The 23,536-nt window shown below is 38.1% G+C and overlaps 1 protein-coding gene across 2 annotated transcripts in view; it reads right to left on the minus strand.

The window, feature by feature from the left end:
* LOC124788028 (ankyrin repeat and BTB/POZ domain-containing protein 2) overlaps window positions 1-23,536 on the minus strand; it is a 644,871-nt gene that overhangs the window by 35,787 nt on the left and 585,548 nt on the right. For both annotated transcript variants that reach the window (XM_047255090.1, XM_047255089.1), the window contains 5 exons: window positions 23,012-23,156; window positions 13,770-14,066; window positions 11,710-11,837; window positions 7,352-7,514; window positions 2,370-2,505 (listed from right to left, as the gene is read on the minus strand). In XM_047255090.1, the coding sequence (XP_047111046.1) occupies window positions 2,370-2,505; window positions 7,352-7,514; window positions 11,710-11,837; window positions 13,770-14,066; window positions 23,012-23,156 (869 nt within the window). The remainder of the gene's footprint in view (window positions 1-2,369; window positions 2,506-7,351; window positions 7,515-11,709; window positions 11,838-13,769; window positions 14,067-23,011; window positions 23,157-23,536) is intronic.

Raw genomic sequence — 23,536 nt, forward strand, 5'->3', positions numbered from 1 at the left:
CTCATTGCTTGCTTGTGATTTTTTGACAAAAAACAAAACTGTTACATCACCCCAGCCACTGTATTCACTTTTTCCTATTCCCAAGGTTAAAGAGAACCATGAAAAGAGTGGAAAAGGCACTGGCATGAGTGAATTATATTTGAGGGGGATTACTTTGAAGGGGACAAAGTTGATGTTGATGAATAAATAAAGATTTAGACAGATGTTAGAGATAAAAAACATTCAGGCAAAAGATATTTGCTTGAATAGTTGGTCAGAGGTAAATTAGAAAATGGACTGAAACACCATGGTCTGATGAAAGAAAGAGACTACATTCTGAAATGATGAAACAAATTTGGACCCAAAGGAAAGTCAACCATTAAAAGTGACAATGATGGATTGTACCTCACTTGGTCCTATTGGGCCCATACATGAACAATAATAATAATAAAGATTCTTTAAGAATAACAAAAATTCCTGTCACTTGTTGATCACACCACGTATTGATAAAGTTGGTAACTGATGAAGGGATACTGAAGTGAGCCAGAGTGAAAATAAATTTTTGTGGCACAACTTGAAGAAAAGAAGGGATCACTTGATAGGACACACCCTTTGGCATCAAAGAATCAGGAATTTGATAGCTGAGGGGAAATGTGGGGGCAAAAAGCATAGGAGGAGACTGAAGTTTGAATAAAGCTAGCAGATTCAAGTGTATGTTGGTTGCAGTAGTTATGCAGAGGTGAAAAGATTTGTGGAATATAGACTAGTGTGAAGACCTGCTCAGATTTGCCTTCAAACTGAATGTCACAACCACAACAACAAAAAATAAATAGGTGCTAGCAACTTACAACAATATCTATGTCTCTACAATGGTCATTCAGAAATTAAAGAACCTTTTTCTGTGGAAGTTATTATTTGATGTAATTAAATGAAACTGTATTTTACATACAATTTGATACCCAAGCTACTCTTCTAGTCAGTTACCATTCAAATTTAGGCACTTGTTGCACCATTTTACCGGCTTTTATATGTCTCCCCCATACTCAGTTGCCACCAGGTGTTGAACCACTTATTAATGGCTTCTTTAAGTTCATTATTACTTCTGTGGCACTGTCTACTCAAAAAAACCTTTCAGTTTCAGGAATAGGTGATGATCACTTGGGGCTACGTCCAGACCATATGGTGGATGTTGAAACATTTCCCACTGAAACCACTGAAGCAAGTCCTGTGTCACTCTCGCTGCATGCAGACATTGATTATCATGGAGGAGAATGACTCCATGGGTTAGAATTCTGCAGTGCTGGTTTGTAATGGTGCAGCAAAGTTGTTGAAACATCTGATAGTAGTCCGCTGCACTTCACTGACTGTGAAATGCCTATTGCCTTGGATTTTTGTTTCAGTTGCTGCTTTGAGTCTATCAGTCACCATTGAGGATCAGTCTGAGATATCATCGTAAATATTCTTCTGTCGACCATTAAACATCACACACTACTTTTGAACTTATGCTTCATTCATCATTTACTGTAAACCTCAGTTATATGTCTATAAATTTGGAAAAGTTGGACTTGCATATTTAAAAAGCAGATAACACTGTGCACCTCATACTTAGTGGGATCATCAATTTGTCACACGTTTTAAAGACACACAGCTAAGCAGTAATCAACAGTATTGGATTGTAGGTACCGCCAAACTGAAGCAAATTCGTACCAAGCAAATGAGTACCAAGTTTGTCAACTGTTGTGGCCGAGCAGTTCTAGACGCTTCAGTCTGGAACTGTGCTGCTGCTATGGTCGCAGGTTCTAATCCTGCCTCAGGCATGGATGTGTGAGATGTCCTTAGGTTTAAGTAATTCTAAGTCTAGGGGACTGATGACCTCAGATGTTGAGTCCCATAGTGCTCAGAGCCATTTGAACCAGTACCAAGTTCAGTGGTTGGTCAATGTGGTGGTAGGGGTATACAGTCATGTGTCAAAACAAAATGTTCTTTATTTGCCGAATGACTTTTGTATGTATGATAGCAACAATCCATCACAATAGAAGGTCCTGGCAGCCTTCACTTCATCACTGCTTGTACTGTTTTGATGTCAACAAGCACCAGTCCATTCATTACTTGGCACTCTCTCCAGGGAAGCTGCCCCAAGAATAAATAACCTATCCAAGCAGCAGCATAAGAATAAATCCTCTATCTAGGTTGCAGAATAAGATGTCTCACAATACCTATTCTAATAACGTTTCCAAAGCCAAACCAAATGGTCACCTACATTTTTCTTCCCTACACACCATTCAGCATTTTGTCTTGGAGGACTTCCAATTGTGTCAATAATTATATCAGTCTTCGGTATGGTATTGAAATAGTTTAAAAAGATAGAAGAGATAAACTTCTGCACTCACCAAGATGATTGTTCTCTGCACTGTGGTACATTGCTTCCTGTAATGATTTAACCTGTGGTTTGCTTAATTTCAGTGGTTGTGCACTTTCACTGTTAGAAGAGCATCCGCTAGCTTCAGGAGTGGCGGAACAAGAAACCTGTAAATAAATTTTGTGGGAGTGTTTTGCAGTGAACAGTGACTAAAAAATTTGTTATCAGATGCATAACAGTGTCTAACGAAAATAACACTAGAAATAGAATTAAAACATATAACATATCATACAGCATGGCTCAGACAAGACTAATTTCAAATAGGACATCAGTGCATTGCAGACAGAGTGCTGTGTTTAGTATAGACTTGTGCTGAAAAGAACAGTCAGTCACAAGAATAACAAACTGGAAATAAGTAACATTGATGATGATCAGCTGCAGTGCAGAACTCTTGCATGTAAATAAACTTCAAAAGGTAGATACTTTAACTCATAAATTTTACATCAGTTACATTCTAATGAAAGTGTAGTAGTTTTACAGTAAATGTGGCAACTTTTACAAATGACTATGGGCTCTCAATGAAGCAAGCATGTCCCATACGGAGATACAGATTGTGTCCCAACAAATGCCTTACACATGCAGATTTTTTATAGGTCCCAACAAATGCCTTACACATGCAAATTTTTTATAGGTCCCAACAAATGCCTTACACATGCAGATTTTTTATAGGAGTAGATGTTTCCACACTTGGAGGTGTCAGTCACTGCTAGTTTTATAAGGGGCAAAGTCTTATGATGGAGAAAGTTTAGGAGAGTAGGAAAATAATTATTGATGAAACAGTACACTTCTAACTTACAGATGCAGCAAGGATTGGGAGGCAAAATTAGTAAATACTGTCTCCTTCTGCAATGGCATAAAAGAGGTAAGGCCAACCTTTGGTTAGCTCACGCGTTGCCTCATCACTTGACGCAACAGCTGAGGTCCTAGTATTTAAAGTCAATACTGTATGGTCCATGATATCAATGCTTATAAGGTAATACACTGATATGAAAGAAACCTCTTTCCCAGTAGGCCACACCAACAAATTATCCCTCAAGACACATGTTTTTGAGAGTGCATTCATTTTGTGTTCCCTTCATCTTTAGATGATTACATTTATTTTTTCTTTACTTACAATGTTTTATGACAGCTGCAAAACACTAACGCGAATTCTTTACAGACGAATGGAAAAACTGGTGGAAGCTGGGGAAGATCAATTTGGATTCCGTAGAAATGTTGGAACACGTGAGGCAATACTGACTTTACGGCTTATCTTAGAAGAAAGATTAAGGAAAGGCAAACCTATGTTTCTAGCATTTGTAGACTTAGAGAAAGCTTTTAACAATGTTGACTGGAATACTCTCTTTCAGATTCTAAAGGTGCCAGGGGTAAAATACAGGGAGCGAAGGGCATTTTTACAATTTGTACAGAAACCAGATGGCAGTTATAAGAGTCGAGGGACATGAAAGCGAAGTAGTGGTTGGGAAGTGAGTGAGACAGGGTTGTAGCCTCTCCCCGATGTTATTCAATCTGTATATTGAGCAAGCAGTAAAGGAAACAAAAGAAAAATTTGGAGTAGGAATTAAAACCCATGGAGAAGAAATAAAAACTTTGAGGTTCGCCGATGACATTGTAATTCTGTCAGAGACAGCAAAGGACTTGGAAGAGCAGTTGAACAGAATGGACAGTGTCTTGAAAGGAGGATATAAGATGAACATCAACAAAAGCAAAATGAGGATAATGGAATGTAGTCGAATTAAGTCAGGTGATGCTGAGGGAATTAGATTAAGAAATGAGACACATAAAGTAGTAAAGGAGTTTTGCTATTTGGGGAGCAAAATAACTGATGATGGTCAAAGTAGAGAGGATATAAAATGTAGACTGGCAATGGCAAGGAAAGCATTTCTGAAGAAGAGAAATTTGTTAACATCGAGTATAGATTTAAGTGTCAGGAAGTCGTTTCTGAAAATATTTGTATGGAGTGTAGCCGTGTATGGAAGTAAAACATGGACGATAAATAGCTTGGACAAGAAGAGAATAGAAGCTTTCGAAATGTGGTGCTACAGAAGAATGCTGAAGATTAGATGGGTAGATCACATAACTAATGAGGAGGTATTGAATCGAATTGGGGAGAAGAGGAGTTTGTGGCACAACTTGACAAGAAGAAGGGACCAGTTGGTAGGACATGTTCTGCAGCATCAAGGGTTCACAAATTTAGCATTAGAGGGCAGCGTGGAGGGTAAAAATCATAGAGGGAGACCAAGAGATGAATACACTAAGCAGATTCAGAAGGATGTAGGTTGCAGTAGGTACTGGGAGATGAAGAAGCTTACACAGGATAGAGTAGCATGGAGAGCTGCATCAAACCAGTCTCAGGACTGAAGACCACAACAACAACAACAACAGTCTTAAAAACTTATGTTGTAAAGTTCTGCAATGCTGTTAGTAAGGAAACATCATTCACAACACATAAATAAATGTAAAAGCTGAAGGTGGCATGCTGGGCATTCTGAAATGTCACCACCGAAAAATAAACACCTCTAAGAGCAACTGATTGCAGCTAATTAATTATAAATTAAACAGTAAATGTGTTTCTCTTTACTGTTTGAATCCAGTGGAGGCAAAACAGCATTGTACAAGTGCAGAGTGAGCAAAATTTTCACTGGTCTGGTTGATGGTGTGTTGGTGGTGGTGGTGGTGATGATGATGCCAGAGCATCAGCAATGAGTTTACAAGTAATATCTTTCCCTTTGTCAATTGCTTCTAAATGATTAGACCGTGGAAAGCCAGGATGGAATAATACAGTTGGGCACCAACGCCCGAAGACAGCAGCCAGGTGTGTGTGTGGGTGTGTTTGTAAGTTATGCTTGTGTAAATGTGTGTGTGTGTGTGTGTGTGTGTGTGTGTGTGTGTGTGTGTGTGTGTGTGCTTCTACTTCAGAAGAAGGACTTTGTCCAAAAGCTTATGAGTAAACTTTTTAGCAGGCTTTATGTTGTTCCTGTTTGTCACTCAGTGCCTCCTCTATGTTGTTTCTACATGATTCTTCTTATTACAATATACCAGAGATGATGAGTTGCAGATAGGTACAGCAGAAAAGTCTGTCAGAAAGTGAGCTACATCTACATCTACGACCTGCGCTTTTTTCCAGTCGCTTGGGACTTTACGTTGGGCAAGAGATTTGTGAGAAATGCAAGCTAAGTAAGGAGCCAATGCAGTAGAATACTCTCTGTAAAACCGAATTGGAATCCCATCAGGACCTGGCAGTTTATTTATTTTCAACCCATTCAGCTGCTTCACAACCCCAGGGATCTCTATCACTATGTCCTCCATATGGGAATCTGTACGAGACTCAAATGGTGGTATGTTTATATGATCCTCCTGTGTGAAAGATTTCTCAAACGTTAAATTTAAAATTTCAGTTCTCGTTTTGCTGCCTTCCGTTGTCAGGCCAGACTGATCAGGGAGTGACTGGATGGAAGCCTTCGACCCGCTTACCGATTTTACATAAGACCAGAATTTCCTTGGGTTTTCAGGAAGATCTTTTGCTAAGGTATGACAGTGGTAGTGGTTGAATGCTTTGCACATCACTCTTTTCACAGCAGCACAAATCTCTACTAACTTTTGCCTGTCCTCATTCTCCCAATCTTTCTTGTACCGCGAGTGCAACTGCCTTTGCTTCCTGAGCATTCTCCGAATTGTGCTGTTAAACCATGGTGGGTCTTTTCCGTCCATAACCTACTTTTTTGGCACATACTTGTCCAATGCGTGATATACAATGTGTGTAAAATTTGCCCATAATTCTTCCACATCCATCGTACCAGAAGTAAATGAAGTCGATTCATTCATCGGAAATAGACAACAAAAACACACACACACACACACACACACACACACACACACACACACACAAAAACACACACACACACACACACACACACACACACACACACATATGCACGCACACATATATACATATGGCCACAGTCTCTGGTTGCTGAGACCAGACTCAGGTGGGACAGTCTGGCCTCAGCAACCAAAGCCTGTGGTCATACATGTGCGATTTGTGTCTGCATGAGTGTTTGTGTGTATGTTGTCTGTTTCTGACAAAGGCCTTGTTGGCTCACTTTCTGAGAATCTTTTTGTTGTGCCTATCTGTGATCAACATCTCCACTACATGTTGAGCAGCAACTATCCTTTTCATAATACTGTTACATTCCAACCTGGATTTTCCATTGTTTGGTTCTTTTTCTTCTTCCTTGTAGTCTTTTCCCGTTTCTCTGGTTGGTCAGCATTGTTTTAGATGGGTTTTTGCAATGTTAGTGGTAGTTGATGAAGCCCTTCATGATGCCACCCCTCACACCATGACTGAATTCGTGTGCTCAATCTGTTTGCATGTGGAGTAAATCTCATTTTCAAGTGTGAGAATGTTTTTTAAATGTTTGCATAGTGTGTCTCTGAGGTGGGACATGGTTACTGGACCACTATTCACCTAGCTGGATGTGGGAAACTGCTGAAAAATTACATCAAGACTGACTGACTCACCAGCCCCCTCATTGCTAATCTGCAACGCGAATTCGATCCGGGGCAGGGTCGCCACCCCAAACCCTGAAACCAGCAATTTTCACACTTGGTTGTTCGAGTGGTTCTGTTTTTCTTGTTCTTGTAAATGATTCATGGCTCCACAAAAGTAATGTTTAAATAAATATAACAGTTGTGTATGTTAATACAGTACAAATGTCTGGCACTTTGAGGATCACTAAGGAAAATGTGTAATACAATTTTGTGTTTTTTCCCCTCCACTGTGCAAGATGAGTCAAAACAGCCAGAAGAAATAATTTTACCATTTAAATAAAATTCTAACAACAATGTGATATCTGCAATCAAAATTAGTTACAATTTGCCTATCTTTCTCCTTGCGACTTCTCCTTATAATTTGCTATCAAAGGCAGTACATGTTACTACAGCATAATGTACCTGAAGACGGCCACACTGTCGGCGATCAGCAGTTAGCTGGTTTGCTCCTTCTGCCAAAATCTCTTCGAGTGACAGAACTTCTTTGTTGTTGGCATCCAGAGGGTGGGACAGCAACTTATGGAGAGTTGATCGTTGCCCATGAGCTGCTGCAACTGAGATCGCACTGCAATATATAAAGGACATTTGCTGTATTTCATTTCTTGTATCTTCACTGTGTCCTTATATTATTAATTCACAACATGTTGAAGCATCTTTACTTGAAATACGACAAGCTCACTCAGTCACTGCCCACTGTTACAAAACTGAATGAGGCTGCGACAGTTACAAAACAGATGTTTGCACTGTATCTTTGAAAAGGAATTACATAATGCTTGTTACCATGAAATGATTATTTGATAGTTATCTAATAATTTATTTTTCATCTCATTAATTATGAGTAAATTTTGATAGTACATTTTCTCTCTATTCTTTTAAAATTTGGTGAAAACTAAAAGAATAATGTTGCAATATAGGTGCAGAAGGTCCCATAAACTTTAAATGGTGTGTTTGAATAGAAACATGAAAGCGGAAATGGTGTTTTTAATTTACGATTTATTTTTGGAAACTACATGATAAAGGTATGAACATGAGGAATGGTGCAGCAGTTAAGCCAAATGAATATTATTTGCGAAGAGCTGGGCATGCTAGTAGGCTGCTTCTGGGATCAGAGACACTTGCCAGCCCTGGACCAAATCCATCTCACCAATTACCTATCATGGCCAGCGTGTCAAGCAGCCTTGATGTGATGTTCAAGCAGTTTCTCATATCTGACTAGGTGAATACTGGGCAGATACCCACATGCCACCTTAGTTACACAATTTTCAAACATTGAGAAAACATTCCCACACTTTTGCATGAGATAACAAAAGATACTGACAGATGGGCTACATAAATTACATCTCCAGGGAGAAGCAGTGGTGTCAGGTAGGGCACCTGACCACCCTCTACCACTAACATTGCCAGATGCAATAAATAACATGTGAAGATACAGGATAAAGGCCAGGAAAAAGGAGGAGGTTAAATTACAATCAAGCTTTCTCGTTTCTAAAGCAGTATACATTTTAGTTGGGCATGAGATTTTTATACATCAACCATGGCCTACCAGCACAGAAGTTTTAAGACTATATCAGCTGTGAAAGTCTACATTGTATGTTATACTTATATTTATAGGATGACTTATTTTCATTTTATGTTTCAGTACGCTCTATTTCAATCTTTTCTCAAAACACTGTAGTGTCTCAGGCCATGGACTTAAAACCTCTTCCAGTAAACTGCTTTCTCCTTTACATATGAAAGAAAATCACCTTACAGACTTGTTATAGTGTAGCACATTTATTTTATGGCAATGCTTTAACCTGTGGCTTCTCCTCTGTTGATCCACATACAGCTAATTTTAATACCATACCATGTGCTGCAACTGCAGCTGCTCTATGTATGTTACCCAATATGTGACCTTTTCTCCAAATTTCCAGCAAGTTCCGTTTCTGCTCCTTCATCACAGCAGAGACTCTACTGTTTTGCTCAAAATTTACCTGGGTAAATCTTATTGCTCTTTTCTTATACATCCTTCAGGTCTGAAATCAGATATGGGTTCCATATAGAACTGCAATACTCCAGATGAGGTCAAACCAAGGAACAGTATGCCTCTTTCTCGATCTACCCTTGACTGGACCTTCAACATTCTCATTATTTGGAGCAGTAAACTGTTGGCCTTGCCAACTATTGTTCTTACAGGAACACCTCAATGCAATTTGCTATCAAATGTCACTCCTAAGCATTTAAAATTAAGTGACACAGAGAGTATATCTTTCCCTAACTTATACTCAACTGTTGTCTTGGTTAGAAACTCACCACCTGGCTATTACTTACATTGATGCTCATTCCATTTGTGTTTACTCACTTCTCTACTGTTGCAACACCAGCCTTGAGAGTGCCACAATCTCATGTTTGTCTAACACCAGCCAATCATCTGCAAACATTCTAATATTAGATAGATTTCAGTTCATATGTCATTTACATAATTAACAACAGAGTCCCACCACAATTCCCTGTGATACGCCTGACAGCACCTCCACTTTCTTCGAGTTATTTTATGCTGGGCTCTGCTCTGCAGAGATACCTTTACCCAAGCTGCTACTCTTTCTTCTACTTCAGCAGTTCATAATTTATGTAACAAGAGTCCATTATGGGATCTGAAAGGCTTTTAAGAGGTCTAGGTTGAAGCAGTATAGTCCCCCCCCCCCCCCTCATCTAATGTGTCTGCTACATCCTGAATGAATCCTACTTGTCATGATTCACAAGAGTGTTTTTCCATAAATCCATACCAAGTGTCTTTAATTCACTGCTTTGTGTTGCATATTGTATAGATATACAGTACTTAACTGCTAACCTTTCGATCATTATGATGGCTACTGATGTTAGACTGACAGGCCTGAAATTTCCAGCATCATGTGCGTCACCTCCTTGTGCACGGGGATCATAATGGCTGTCCACTAATCGTTTGACACTTACCTCTCTCCAAGCTTAAGCTAAATAATTCTTTCAGGTAGAGCTTCTGGGTCAGCTATTTTGTGGACATCAGCAGACACACTGCCCTACCCACATGCCTTTCCAGTCCTGCTGTTTCTAAGTACCGTATTTTCATTATTCCCTTAATATGAGTAGGTATATGGAAATTCTCAGGCCATTTCCTGCTACTTGCCCTTCTAATTCCTTTTCATTGTCTGTTCTATGCTCCATAGACTACCCTCCATATTTCCGAACAATTGAGTGAAGGTGCCTGTTTTTCTCCTTACAGTATATGATTGGATCAGCCCCCTCCCCCACAGATATGAAGTATGAGGGGGTACCCAAAAGAAACTGAACAAATTTTTTGGTGGGCAGAGCTTTAGTAGTACCATGTTTTGCCACCAGAAACACATAGAGCAAACTTCCAGAGTCAGTAAACTGAGTGTCATCACTGAATAAGATCAGGACTAGTTTCAGTAGAGTTTATAGTGACAACTGTTTTGTGTGATTGTCACTTGTGCAATGGTTGATTTTCATGAACAGCATGCAGAGATGAAATTCTGCTTCTTGCTCAGAAAAACTGGAACAGAAACTCCTAAAATGTTAAAAATGGCATACAAGGATGACGCTATTGAGAAGATCGATGATCGACCATTAAAGAAATTGTGGAGCTGCTGGGAGTGACTTGGAGTACAGTGCCAGCAAATTATGACAGAAGATTTGCAAATGAAAAGGATGGCTGCCACATTTATGCTATGACTGCTAACTGTTGAACAAAAACAAGGTCACATGGAAGCATGTTGTATTTTGAAAGAAGAGTTCCAAAATTATCTATTTCTTTCTTTTTCTTTTTCAAAAATTATCACAGATGAAGAAACTAGGTGCTGTATCAAAGCAACAATCAAGCCAGTGGAAGGCTTCAAGTTCGCCTTGTCCAAGGAAGCTCGTCAGGTGAAATCAAACATTAAGACAATGCTGATTTGTTATTTCAGTGTGAGAGTAGTTGTCCATTAATAGTTTGTTCTGTAGTGTCAGACAGTTAACCAGGCTTTCTACTTTAAAGTTTTGAAAAGACTGAGCTGTGGCAGTCGAGGGACTGATTTTTCCATATGACAATGCCCCTGCTCACACAGCCCAGCCTGTATGACAGTGCTTGACCAAAAATGGTATGACCCATGTTCCTCACCCAACAATGCCCTGTGTAACTTTTATTCGTTTCCTAGAATGAAAAAAGACATGTAAGGAAAGCATTTTGCTGATGTTGCTGAGGTGAAGAGAAAAATAACAAAGTCATTCTCAAAAAAAAAAAAAAAAAAAGATGAATTTAAACATTGTATTGAAAAATTGAATAAAATAATAGACAAGGGTATTAGTGTAAGTGGAGAGTACTTTGATGGGGTTGAAGGTCTGTGCTTAAAATGTCAATAAATGAGTTTTAAAAAAAGTTTGTTTTACCTCCTCATTCTGTTGGTTCCCTTTAACATTTCTTACCCAATCATAAAGACCACTAATCTTTTCCCTATAACTTAATGTTTCTCCTACCATGTCCAGCACAAAAGCATTTTTTGATGCCTGTATTGCTGCCAGAAGTTTTCTCCCTATTTATGTTAAATAAACCCTGTTCCCAATCCCTTTTTTGACTCTGTTGTGTTCTCTACAGCATTTTCTTTTTAATCTTCACTTGTTTTTTTATATGCTGGCAGTGTCTTCTTCATATTTTTCCTTTTCAGTACTCAGTGTTACTTTTTTCACTGTTAACTGCCAACAGTTTCTTTATGTAGCACATTTTCTATGATATTAAGGTTATTTACCTGTAACATCCACGATGAGCTGCACCTGAGTAACACAGGGTATCCTTCAATAATGTGGATAAGAAAGTATGTGCTCCATGTGACAAGAGGAGAGCCACCATTTCAGCATGACCACTAGCTACTGACACCTATAACAACAATGTATTTTCACTTGTGATTAGGAATGGAAAATTTATTATTAAAATATGATCATCAATAAGGAAGATAGTTTGCCAACATATTTAATCATGTACTTGTGCAAGAGCTAACTGAATGATCATAGAAGGAAAACACAGTTTATCAACATTACTTATTACACTTATTCCTTAACAGTGTACTGAAAAATTTATCCTGTTCTTACATAAGTTTTGTTCATGAACAAATACAAATTACACATTTAAAAAAAAATCTTGTTGATTTGTTATAGTATTCTTGCCTGCTTCAGAAATAGACCCTTACAAAAGTTTTCTGAGCAGCCCAAGTTCCATTCTATTATATGCATATCATAGAAGTTTTCTTCTTATTGACATACATACATATACCATGAAGTTCTACTCACTGCCACCAGTTTTTCTTTCATAAGGATGATTGAAAAAACAATGGGCCACAGGTCAGCTCATTACAAATTTCAGCATCAAGAGTAATGAAATAAAAATCAAGTGAAGTTCAGAAGGAGGAAGGAAGTACCAGCAGAAGTAAAGCTATGAGTGCAGCTTATGCATTATGCTTGGATAGCTCAGGTGGTAGAACACTTGCCCACAAAAGATACAAGTCCAAAGTTAGAGACCCAGTCTCGTACATAGTTCTAACATACTGGAAACTCTCAAATTTTAAAAGCTTTAATAGTGACTGGGTGCTGCAAATAATTCAGTAATAGTTCCTCAGAAAATCTTGATAATGCTGCTTTGGAAGGGGGCTGAGAACAGTGTGCACATTTATGACATGTAAAATTCATCTGATACAGCTGTATATAAAGGCCAATGAATTGTTTTTACAGGAATGGGTTCCAAATTGGAACTAGTTTCAACAGTAGTAGCTTAGTTGAAAACTTGCAAAAAGTAAGTGTTTCTTGTCACAGTCAGGAAGAAAAACACATTATAAGCTCAAGGAAGTTCTGCTCTTAAAAATTTAATTTGCATGTAGGTAAATTCTTAAGTGTTGTAGGTAATATGTTTTCCACTGACAGCAAAGAGCAACAACAAATTTCAACTAGACACAGTTAAGATACTCTTATCATTCATTTCTGGTAAATATGAAACAATGCATGAACTATTTCCAACTTGTTGAAACCAATATCAAATTAAAATGAAATTAACTTTAATGGTAAAGAAAGTGGTCTGTTTAACAAAGGTTATAAACAAAATATAAAGTGAATGGTTTGATATAATGATGTAAAAGAACCGATTGTCTGTAGTAGGCTCCTAAGGGTGATAAAATCAGTAAACAACAATATTCATGAACAGGAGCACAGTAGTCAATATTTGTTATGATAACAGTAGATTACAAGAACATGAAAATACAACAGTTTCAAGTAGGTTCCATTTATCACCAAGTATGTGACACACACAATTAGTACAATAATCTTACATTAAAGCTCAGTCTACTTAATTGTTCTAAAGGAATTGATGAATTACATGATGATGAGGAAGGTGTGTTAGGAGTTCTACATTTGCTGTCAGGTCTCTTCCTGGCTTCCATAATACAATACCATCAATCTCTGTACAATCTATACAGGTTGATAAAGTCACACAGTGGTAGCCAGTAACAACACGACCTGATATCAACATAATTCAAGGAACTCCTAACCCCACCTTGCTCCCCCAAGCAATTGCTATACTGCACCATTAAGTAGGTTAATTATCACTTTTCATTAATCAAATAATTTTGTACACCACATGCCTGATGATAAGAACAAACACAAAACATATCATATTTTCAAATTGTTACAACATTAAGTTATGATAACCTCATTTGACTTGTGTGGCACAATTAATAAGTAATTCTGTAATTAATACATGTTCCTAATGCTCACATAAAATTAATTCTGTCACCTTGCTTGCAATATTACAGTTGGTAACTACCTGTAAAGGAGTAAGTGTGCACTTATCCTCACTGAGACGGGCACCACCCTCAACATTAGCACCGCGTTCCAACAACAACCGTGCTATATTACAATCACCCTGGAGGGCAGCATATGTGAGGGCAGTCCAGTGTTGCGTCTCTGCGTGCACTGCTGGACAGTTAGTGGAACCATGAGGAGGTGTCTCAATGTCAGGATCTGCTCCTGCATCCAGCAGATTACGTACACATGTTTCATCATGGGCTATAACTGCTATCATGAGAGGAGTCATTCCATGCTCATTCACACTGTTTAGTTTCTGTAAGTAAGAAATTATGATATTTTATTATGTGTTCAAATGTCTCAACTTTACTGAAATGAAGTGCCATGCATTAAAAGGTTAGGAAGCACTTCAGTAAGATTCCAGAATTGAAGATTACGGAATGTACTAAAACAGACAGCTAGGCAATACAGAGAGGAAACAACATACACAACTAAACCTAGTTTAAAATATAATAAGAAATTATTTCCATAAATTCCTTACCAAACATTACAGCAATCAACTCCATAGGAAAAAAAATTAAATATTTTGGGCTTTGCTTCTAAATGTTACCTTTTGATGGAATAATTCATGTCACATTCATATGAGGCAGTACAAATTGGCTGTTTGTCAGCGACTCACCTCTATTAAGATGACAGTGTTTATACTAGGTCTATGGCACAAACAATGGCAACAACTCAGCTCCTAAAGATTTAACATATGACAAAAATATATGACAGAATATCCACAGTGCAGATTCTGTAATGCATGTAAACAAAAAAGATAGATACCTAATGCAAAGTTCCTGCATGGAGTATGCATGAAAGTCAGTGATGAGCCAGCCATTAGGCAGGAGGTATGTCCTTGCATTTTCAGATGGCAAAAAGAAGAAGAAGCCTTATTAGAATGAGCCTGAACTTGTGACAAAGCAAGCTGGGATACTTTTACTTCCCCTCTTGTTTTGCCATCAGCCGCCTTAGAATTCATGTCTTCACTTTCAACTAATTACCATTAACATATGTGAATATTATCTGCATTTCCATAAAAGAAATATGTTGGCCCTCAGTTTTAAGGAATATAACACCAGATCAAATTTAGTACTTAGTTTATTGTATGTAATTGATTCTCTAATTTATTTTGACTATTCCTAGTTAATATCTTTCATTATAGGGTGAAATCAGTAATTGTTTTGTAACTTAAATTCTATTGTTGCCTTACAAACAAATATCAACTGTAATAATTATAAACATTGGGGGGAACAACTAATTGTATTCTTAAAGTATCTATTTGGCTCTATTTGGAAACATGTTAGCAAAGCTAGTCCTTAACTAATTTCAAAGTAATTAACAGTTTTGTCGAAAGTATTGTTTGCAAAACTATATTTATTAATTACATGATTTAAACAAATAATTCGGCTTAACCCTTGTAGTAGAAAAACTGTTAACAAGAACCAATTTTTCAATGTATTCAGTTAATCGAATGAGTTAAGTTTTAATTGTAATTTCTGTAAATTAAACATCTAACAATGTGACATTTCAGTACCTGTTATTGTGATGATATATATGGGCCCAATTTTTGGTGAGGAAACAGTCAGTCCACAGCTGAGTTTCAAACGAGGAACTGTGTTGGTTAGAACAACAACAATTCATCAACGCGACAGTGAAATAAGTGTTACACCAATAGGCTATCTGTTAAAGCAATGACAGTGGCTGTTCAATTTATTTGAAACACTGTGAACTGTGTGGTTAGGCTTTTATTGCTAGTAGATGTACAACAGTAAACGTTTCTAGCAGTATGTGGATGTTCGCCTGCAAACCATTAATGAGGCTTATGGAAAGTTAAACAACAGTGCACTGTCCATATTAAGTGTGTATGTGGGGAGTTGTGAAAAGTGAAAGTAAACATCTGTGAAATGCAACTGTGCACCTGTCGGCTACGTTATTTACCATCCAAATTACAAACCCCATTTTTCAGCCAGTGTAGCAATGCAGTACGTCAACACCGAGGACAACAAATAAAGAAAATAAAGCAGGAAAACTGCAACATGCTTCAGATGTTAATTATTCTCCACATGTTGTGGTTTGCCCGCTTTATTTTCTTCATTTGTTGTCCTCGGTGTTGATGTACTGCGTTGCTACACTGGCTGAAAAATGGGATTTGTAATTGGACACTGACTACAGTAAATAATGTAGCCGACAGGTGCACAGCTGCGTTTCACAGACGTTTATTTTCACTTTTCACAACCTCCCCATGTACCCATTTAATATGGCCAGTGCACTGTTGTTTAACTTTACATAAGCCTCATATATAGTTTGAAGGCGAACATCCACATACTGCTAGAATAGTTTACTGTTATACATGTACGAGCAGTAAAAGCCTAACCACACAGTTCACAGTGTTTCAATTAAATTGAACAGTCACTGTCATTGCTTTAACACATGGCCAATTGGTGTTACACTTATTTCACTGTTAAGTTGATGAATTGTTGTTGTTCTAGCCAACACAGTTCCTCGTCTGAAACTCAGCTGTGGACTGACTGTTTCCTCACCAAAAGTTGGGCCCATATATATCATCACAATAATAGGTACTGAAATGTCACACTGTTTGATGTTTAATTTACAGAAATTACAATTAAAACTTAACTCATTCGATTAACTGAATACATTGAAAAATTGGTTGTTTTTAACAGTTTCTTCTACTACTAAGGGTTAAGTCAAAATATCTGTTTAAACCATGAAATTAACAAATATAGTTATGCAAACAATACTTTTGACAAAACTGTTAATTACTTTGAAATTAATCAAGGACTGGCTTGGATAACATGTTTTCAAATAGAGCCAAATAGATACTTCAAGAATACAATTAGTTGTTCCTCCAAATGTTTATAATTATTACAGAATTGATATTTGTTTGTAAGTCAACAATAGAATTTAAGTTACCAAACAATTACTGATTTCGCCCTATACTGAAAGATAATAACGATAATAACTAGAAATACTCAAAATAAATTAGAAAATCAATTACATACATAAAACTAAGCACGAAATTAGATCTGGTGTTATATTCTTTAAAACTGAGGGCCAAGGTTTCTCTTTCATGGAAATGCAGATAATATTCTTGTATGTTAATGGTAATTAGTTAAAACTGAAAAAATGAATTTTAAGGAGGCAGATGACAAAACAATAGGGGAAGTAAAAATATCCCAGCTTGATTCATCACAAACTATAAGCATTACATCTACACCATGTGTCTTTGACTTGTCTGGCACCATCTGGGAAGTCATGGATATTGCAGAGTTCTACAAATGGATGTAAGAATGCAACATTTAATTTGCATGATCAACTTTCCCGTAGTATAAGTGATATTCAAATCTTTTTTGGTACTAAGATGACAAAGCAGCAACACAGAAGCACTCTGTTTTGAGACTACCTGATGTTAACAGGTAAGATGGAGTTTTTCATGATCTGCAATGTAATGTTACTAATGCCTCTTTCAGCAGTTCAATTAATTTGTGAAATTATTCATTTCACAGTGTTGTCCAGAAAGCCAGTCTTCTTCAGTTCAAGCTTAATTTAGATTCCTACATTAGTTCTATTGCACTTTTGTATAAGAAGTGATTTATCCTGTCAGCTGGAGTATTAAACAGTTGTCAGCACAAGGAAAAGGACATGGGTCATTTAACTCATTAACTTCAGTTACAAATAGTTAGATAACAGAGCAATTCAAGTTTAATATTCAGCAGATTCTATTGACAGTTCAAAGATATCATTCATGCAATAATACATTGGGCTGTGCTATTGCACCTGGAATTATAGCTGAACAGACTTCCTAAATATTGAATTCTAATTAGAATTAATTTATGCATTTTACTAAATTTTAATTAGAATGAAAGTATGACTTTTGCTGGTAACACATTTGTTCATGCTTTGTTGGTGCTAACTACAGATTACTTTAAAATTAAATAATCTGGACATGTCTTGAGTAGTGCTTTACAAAATCAACAAATATTATTTTAAGAGATTGAGGATCATGGCTTTTTTTAACCGCAAGGTTCAGTCTTGATAATTGAACAGTGAATCTATCTAAGCAAATAAACTTCAATGATTAATTTTTATGTTGTTCAAATATTCTCAATACGAGATAAAACAAGAAGAAGAATATTATTTTGGAGAATAGTTTAGCTTATTAAATGTTGAAAGTGAACTGTCCGCTGCATTTTATGCATGTACTGGAAATGCTCTGATTCTTCGTGCAGCCTCTGAACTACAAAAAAATGATAAACAGATACTCCTTGCAGTCTTATGATTATGCACTGTAATTAATCATTTATGTTTCTGAACAAACAAACTGTATTTACCCACATAGGTGGCACCGTGGCTAGCACACGGGACTCACATTTGGAGGATGGCAGTTCACACCCACATTCGGCCATTGAGATTTAGGTTTTTGGTGATTTCCCTAAATCACTCCAGGCAAATGCTGGGATAGCTCCTTTGAAAGGGCATGCGCTTTTTTTTTTCCCCCACCCCTCACACAATCGGAGCTTGTGTTTCATCTTTAATGACCTCGATGTCGATGGGATGTTACACCTAATCTTCCTTCCTTTTCCTTTGTATTTAGACATAATATTTGGTGACCCCAAGTTTCCGAATCATGTGCCATAATGGTCACATCACATGCCAGAATGATAAAACACAATTTTTTGTGTCAACCTTGCCACACAGAACCACTTCTGAACAATCACATCTTGCAATCAATGCCTATGATGACAAATGTACATAAACTTGCAAGCACTGACTTACCACTAGCAAATGTGAGCCTTAGTCTGATAATTCAGTATTGTGGTTTGCCCAATTTGAGAGTCAGTTTGTCTTTGCCCACATCACCTCAGACAAAACTAAGTATAGTCACATCGTAGCTGCACTTAATGAGCTAATGTCTACGGAAGTACAAGACATTCTTGCTTCACCATCAAGCACTGAGAAATATATCTCTGTCAAGCATGTACTTGTAATGTGCTTGTCACAGACAGAAGCTAAGCAACTTGAAAAACTTGTTCACACTGAAGAAATCAGTGACTGTAACCATCTCAACTACTTCATCGTCTTTGCACTCTTGCAGGCAATGCAATTAGTGATGATATTCTGCAGAATACATGGTTTCCACAATTGCCTCTGGATGCACAGGAAACACTCTCAGCTTGCACTGGTGACCTTGATGCTTCTGCTCAAACTGCTGACCAAATGGTTGAGATATATCAATTGATGAGCATCACAACTGTGACCACCAGAACAGAGACTTCTCTGGAAGCACTGCAAGCTCAAGTAACTGAACTACTTAAATAAGTCGTGGACCTATGAACACTGCACTCCTCATGTGCGATGGTGAGGCTTTTCCAGCAGAAAATGGTGTTTGTCCACAGGGGAGAATATCTCTGATGTTGCAAAAAAATTTGCGTTGCAGCTTGGTAGTGTTGACTAATCTTTGAGAAGGGAAATGATGCTGGGAATTGGTAGCAATGGTGTCTTGATTTCAAACTGGACAGCTATTGACAGTTTATAACAGAGTACTCCACCAAGCTACAAATTTTCATTGATACAGGAGCTGATCTCTCAGTTAAACCTTCTCCCCACCTTCCATGACAGAATACTGATGGTAGTTGTCTGCATACTGCAAATGGATCTTCTGACATGTCTTACAGCTACATCAACTTACATCTAAACTTCAATGGTTCAATTTGGGTTCATATGGAGATTCATTGTTGTTGATGTACTGTATGAGTGTTGGAGAGGATTTCTTATCATTGTACGGCCTCTTCCAACATTTTTGTAATCAACATGTGCCTGATTCTACCACACAGTTATCTAGACTTGGGCACCTATACAATGACAAACATGTTGACATCAAGGTGATGGTGGATGATTCATCATACAATGACCTGAAATCAGCTGTACATCACATACTCCAATACTGGTAAGACACTCAACGGTACATCATACTGTCACCTCACCAACACCACCATTTCCTGGACAGTTTAATGTCTGCACAGGCATGACAATGCTGCTAAAGAACAATGTTGTCACAATAAATGGTACAGGCTTATGGTGGCTCAACACCAGGCCAGGAAACAGAGCCCTGCAAGAGGAAATGAAAACTCATCATGCAAGACAGTCTACAGGAAAGCAGAAAGTCTGAAACTGTATAGAGATGTGCACAGGGGTAAGCATAACAAATATCAGTTGTGGGTGGTTGACGATAAATCACATGGATACGTCATACAACAACAAGGTGCAAGGCGAGGTCCACAGTGGCTGAACTCAACATCAGAACTGCCCTGCTGACAGGTAAACACTTCCATCAGCATATCTTCCCCCCCCCCCCCCACCCCCCCCCCAAGTTGTCTGCACTATTCTGCTGTAATAACAAACATCAGTTCACCTGCCTACATCATGGGTACTAAACATGGCCTTGCCGTCTGCACCCAGGAGAACTAAAGACCACAAAGCAAGAGTTCTCTCTCAAGCTAGCATGAGGGATCTGTCACCCTTAAAATAGTAGTTGGGCCTCTCCACTCCATATTATCCCTAACAAGAGTAACGGGCGGCACCCCTGTGGTGACCATTGTCACCTTAATGCCAGAATGATATCTGATTGTTATCCTGTGCCACATATTGAAGACCTTGCTAAGCACATTCATGGTAAGACTGTTTTATCCATGATGTACCTTATGCATGCTTTTCATCATATACCAATTGCACTGGAAGACACAGTGAAAATCACTGTTTGAACTCCCTTCAGACTTCGTAAATTTGTCTGAATACCATTCAGGCTGTGCTACACTTCCCAGATTTTCCAGCACTTCATGGCTGAAGTAACTAGAGACTTTCTTTTATGTCTACACTGACGACCTACCAAGAACATGATTTAGTGACTGACCCATAAAAAATGTATCTTCAGAAAAAATTCTTAAGGTACCTTATCAATGCATGAGAAATCTTGCCCCCACAAGCCAGGGTGGAGGTTATTTCTTAGTTTCCCCAGCCACTACAATACAAGAATTACACCATTTCTTGGGCTTGACAGACTTTTATTAACATTTAGTGTGCAATCATTCATTGTTGTTAGCACCATTCAATGAAATGCCTCAGCAACCAGACTGTGGTCATGTGTGTTTGAGTGTGTATGTGTGTGTGTGTGTGTGTGTGTGTGTGTGTGTGTGTGTGTGTGTGTGTGTGTGTGTGACCTTGTTGACCGAAAGCTCACTTTCTGACAGTCTTTCTGCTGTGTCCATCTGCAACTCAGCATCTCCGCTATATGATGAGTAGCAACTATCCTTTTTATAATATTGTTAAATTTCATCCTGTATTTTCCATTTCTTGAAATGCAAAAAAGTTCGCATAAACATGGAGACATGCTACGTTGGACTGTTGAAGAAAAAGCATCTTTGGCCAGAGTGAAAGCTGCTATTGCAGAGGCTGTATTGTTAGCTCATCCTCTTTCTGACACACCTCTCGCAGTTATGGTGGACACATCACCAACTGCAACTGGAACTGTTTTACACCATGTGCAACATGACTGGCAACCTCTAACTTTCTTCGGGAAAAAATTATCACTTTCATGGGCAAACTGCTCAACGTACCATCATGAGCTCTATGTGGCATACGCTACAATCAAAAAGTTTAGGTACATGCCTGAAGGTAGACATTTTATGCATCTCACAGACCATAAGATCCTTGTGTTTGGTTTCTGCCAGATAAGGCACCACCATGCCACTTGCAGCATTTCGACTTCATCGTGCAATTTTCTATGGATATTTAACATGTTGATGGCGAGCAGATTGTGCCAGCAGATGTTCTATCTCAAAATAACTCCACAGTGAATGAACTTGACTTCATAACACTTGCCAATGTTTAGGAAGGAGACAGCAAATTGAAGGCATGCCTTGAAACTTACAGTTCCGGTGTATTAAAATATTGAACTTCAACATGGTGCTATACTGCAATGTATCAATGCCACAAGTGCAACCTTGCATTAAGGTAGATTTTTGCAAACAAGCATGTTCCTCTCTTCACAGTTTCTCTCACTCAGGAGTATGGGCTACTGTATGATATGTGAAGAAGGAATTTGTCTGGCCAAACACTGAGAATGATAGCAAGGCATTTGTTTGGCAGTGCAACACTTGCCAGTACAACAAAATAATTCAGCTTGATACAGCTCTACTTCGTACTTTCATCCTACCAAGCCAATGTTTTGAGCATGTCCACATTGACATCACTGGACCTTTACCACTGGCAAAATGGTACTAACACTGCCTGACAATGACCGTTTCTGTCACTGATCTGAAATCTAATTTATAAAAGATGCAATGGCAGCAGCTGTAGCTACAACCTTCTTTCGTGAGTAGATCACATGCTTCAGCACTCCTCTCTGCATCATTACCCATCAGAGCAAATAATTTGTGTCACATCTCTTTAAGCACTATCAGCAATGTAATGCTACAGAGCATTGGACTGGCAGCCTACAAGGCCAACAGCAACTTTCAAAGGAGATCTTAATGCAACAACAATTGAATTAGTGCATGGACAAATACTTGAACTATCACTATAGTTCTTTACATCACATCAAATAGTACTATTGAAGCCGTTGGCTTGGTGCAACATCTTCACTTACAGATCTGTAAGTTCTGTCCTGATGCTTCAAAAGAACGTTCTACCCAGTGACCATTTGGTTACCGGAAATCCATGGCAATGGCATGCCATGACAAAACATTTGGTGTTGATATCAATAGCTCATTCATCAAGATATCCACAACAGACTCAAGCCAGCCTTTACCCCAACTGCGACTTAGACCAGTACAGAGACAGTGGCTAACACCTAGATGCTACCTATGGTGATTCCACAAGGACAATGGACACACCCAGTCTTCCACTGCCACAGCCTGTGCCACCAAGTAAGCCTAAAGTCACAGTTTGTTTCGGGCATTGCATATGTTTCAACCCCAGATATCGAAGACACTTGAAGGGGTGTGATGGGGACAGTGAATTGTCTGCTACATCTTATATGTGCAATGTGAACTCTCTGATTCTTTGCACTGCTTCTGAACTACAGACAAATGGTACATGGATGTTCCTTGCTGATAATGCACTGCTTACATTATGTCGAACAAATAAATTGTATTTACACTTGACATAAATATCCAGTTAGTTCTCAGTGTGAAGACTTACTTTATTTGCTGGCAAAAGCTGCAAAGCATGAGGAATAAGATCTGAACGGCCACTGCTTAACATTTTAAATGCTAAATCTGTTTTCAACTTCCGTACACAGTCTTGCTCATCACAGTGTCTCTTTGAACATACAGCTTCCTCTGTTCTGTAATGAAGAAAACAAAAAATGACTGTAATTTGACATGAAACATCCTTGCACTAATGAAATATAACTGTGCATTAAACAAATATGTACTGATAATTTTTGTGGCTTAGGTATTTCAATATATGCAACAAACAAAGCCTTTTTTAGCCAAAATAAAAAAATCTTTATGTATAAGAAATAATTAAATGTATTAGTGATCAAAACACTGACAGCTGGAGACTTGTGCTTTATTTCTGATCTTGGACTGACCAATTTACCACTAAGAACCAATTTTTAAAAGTATCTGCCATAAGAAAATTATGAGTTCATTCTTAATCAACTGCAGTATCAAGGTTCACTCTGCAATGTCTCTCAAATAGTGATCTCTCAGGTTTTATTGA

The sequence above is a fragment of the Schistocerca piceifrons genome, chromosome 3 (assembly GCF_021461385.2).
Source record: "Schistocerca piceifrons isolate TAMUIC-IGC-003096 chromosome 3, iqSchPice1.1, whole genome shotgun sequence".
NCBI classification, from domain to species: Eukaryota; Metazoa; Arthropoda; class Insecta; order Orthoptera; family Acrididae; genus Schistocerca; species Schistocerca piceifrons.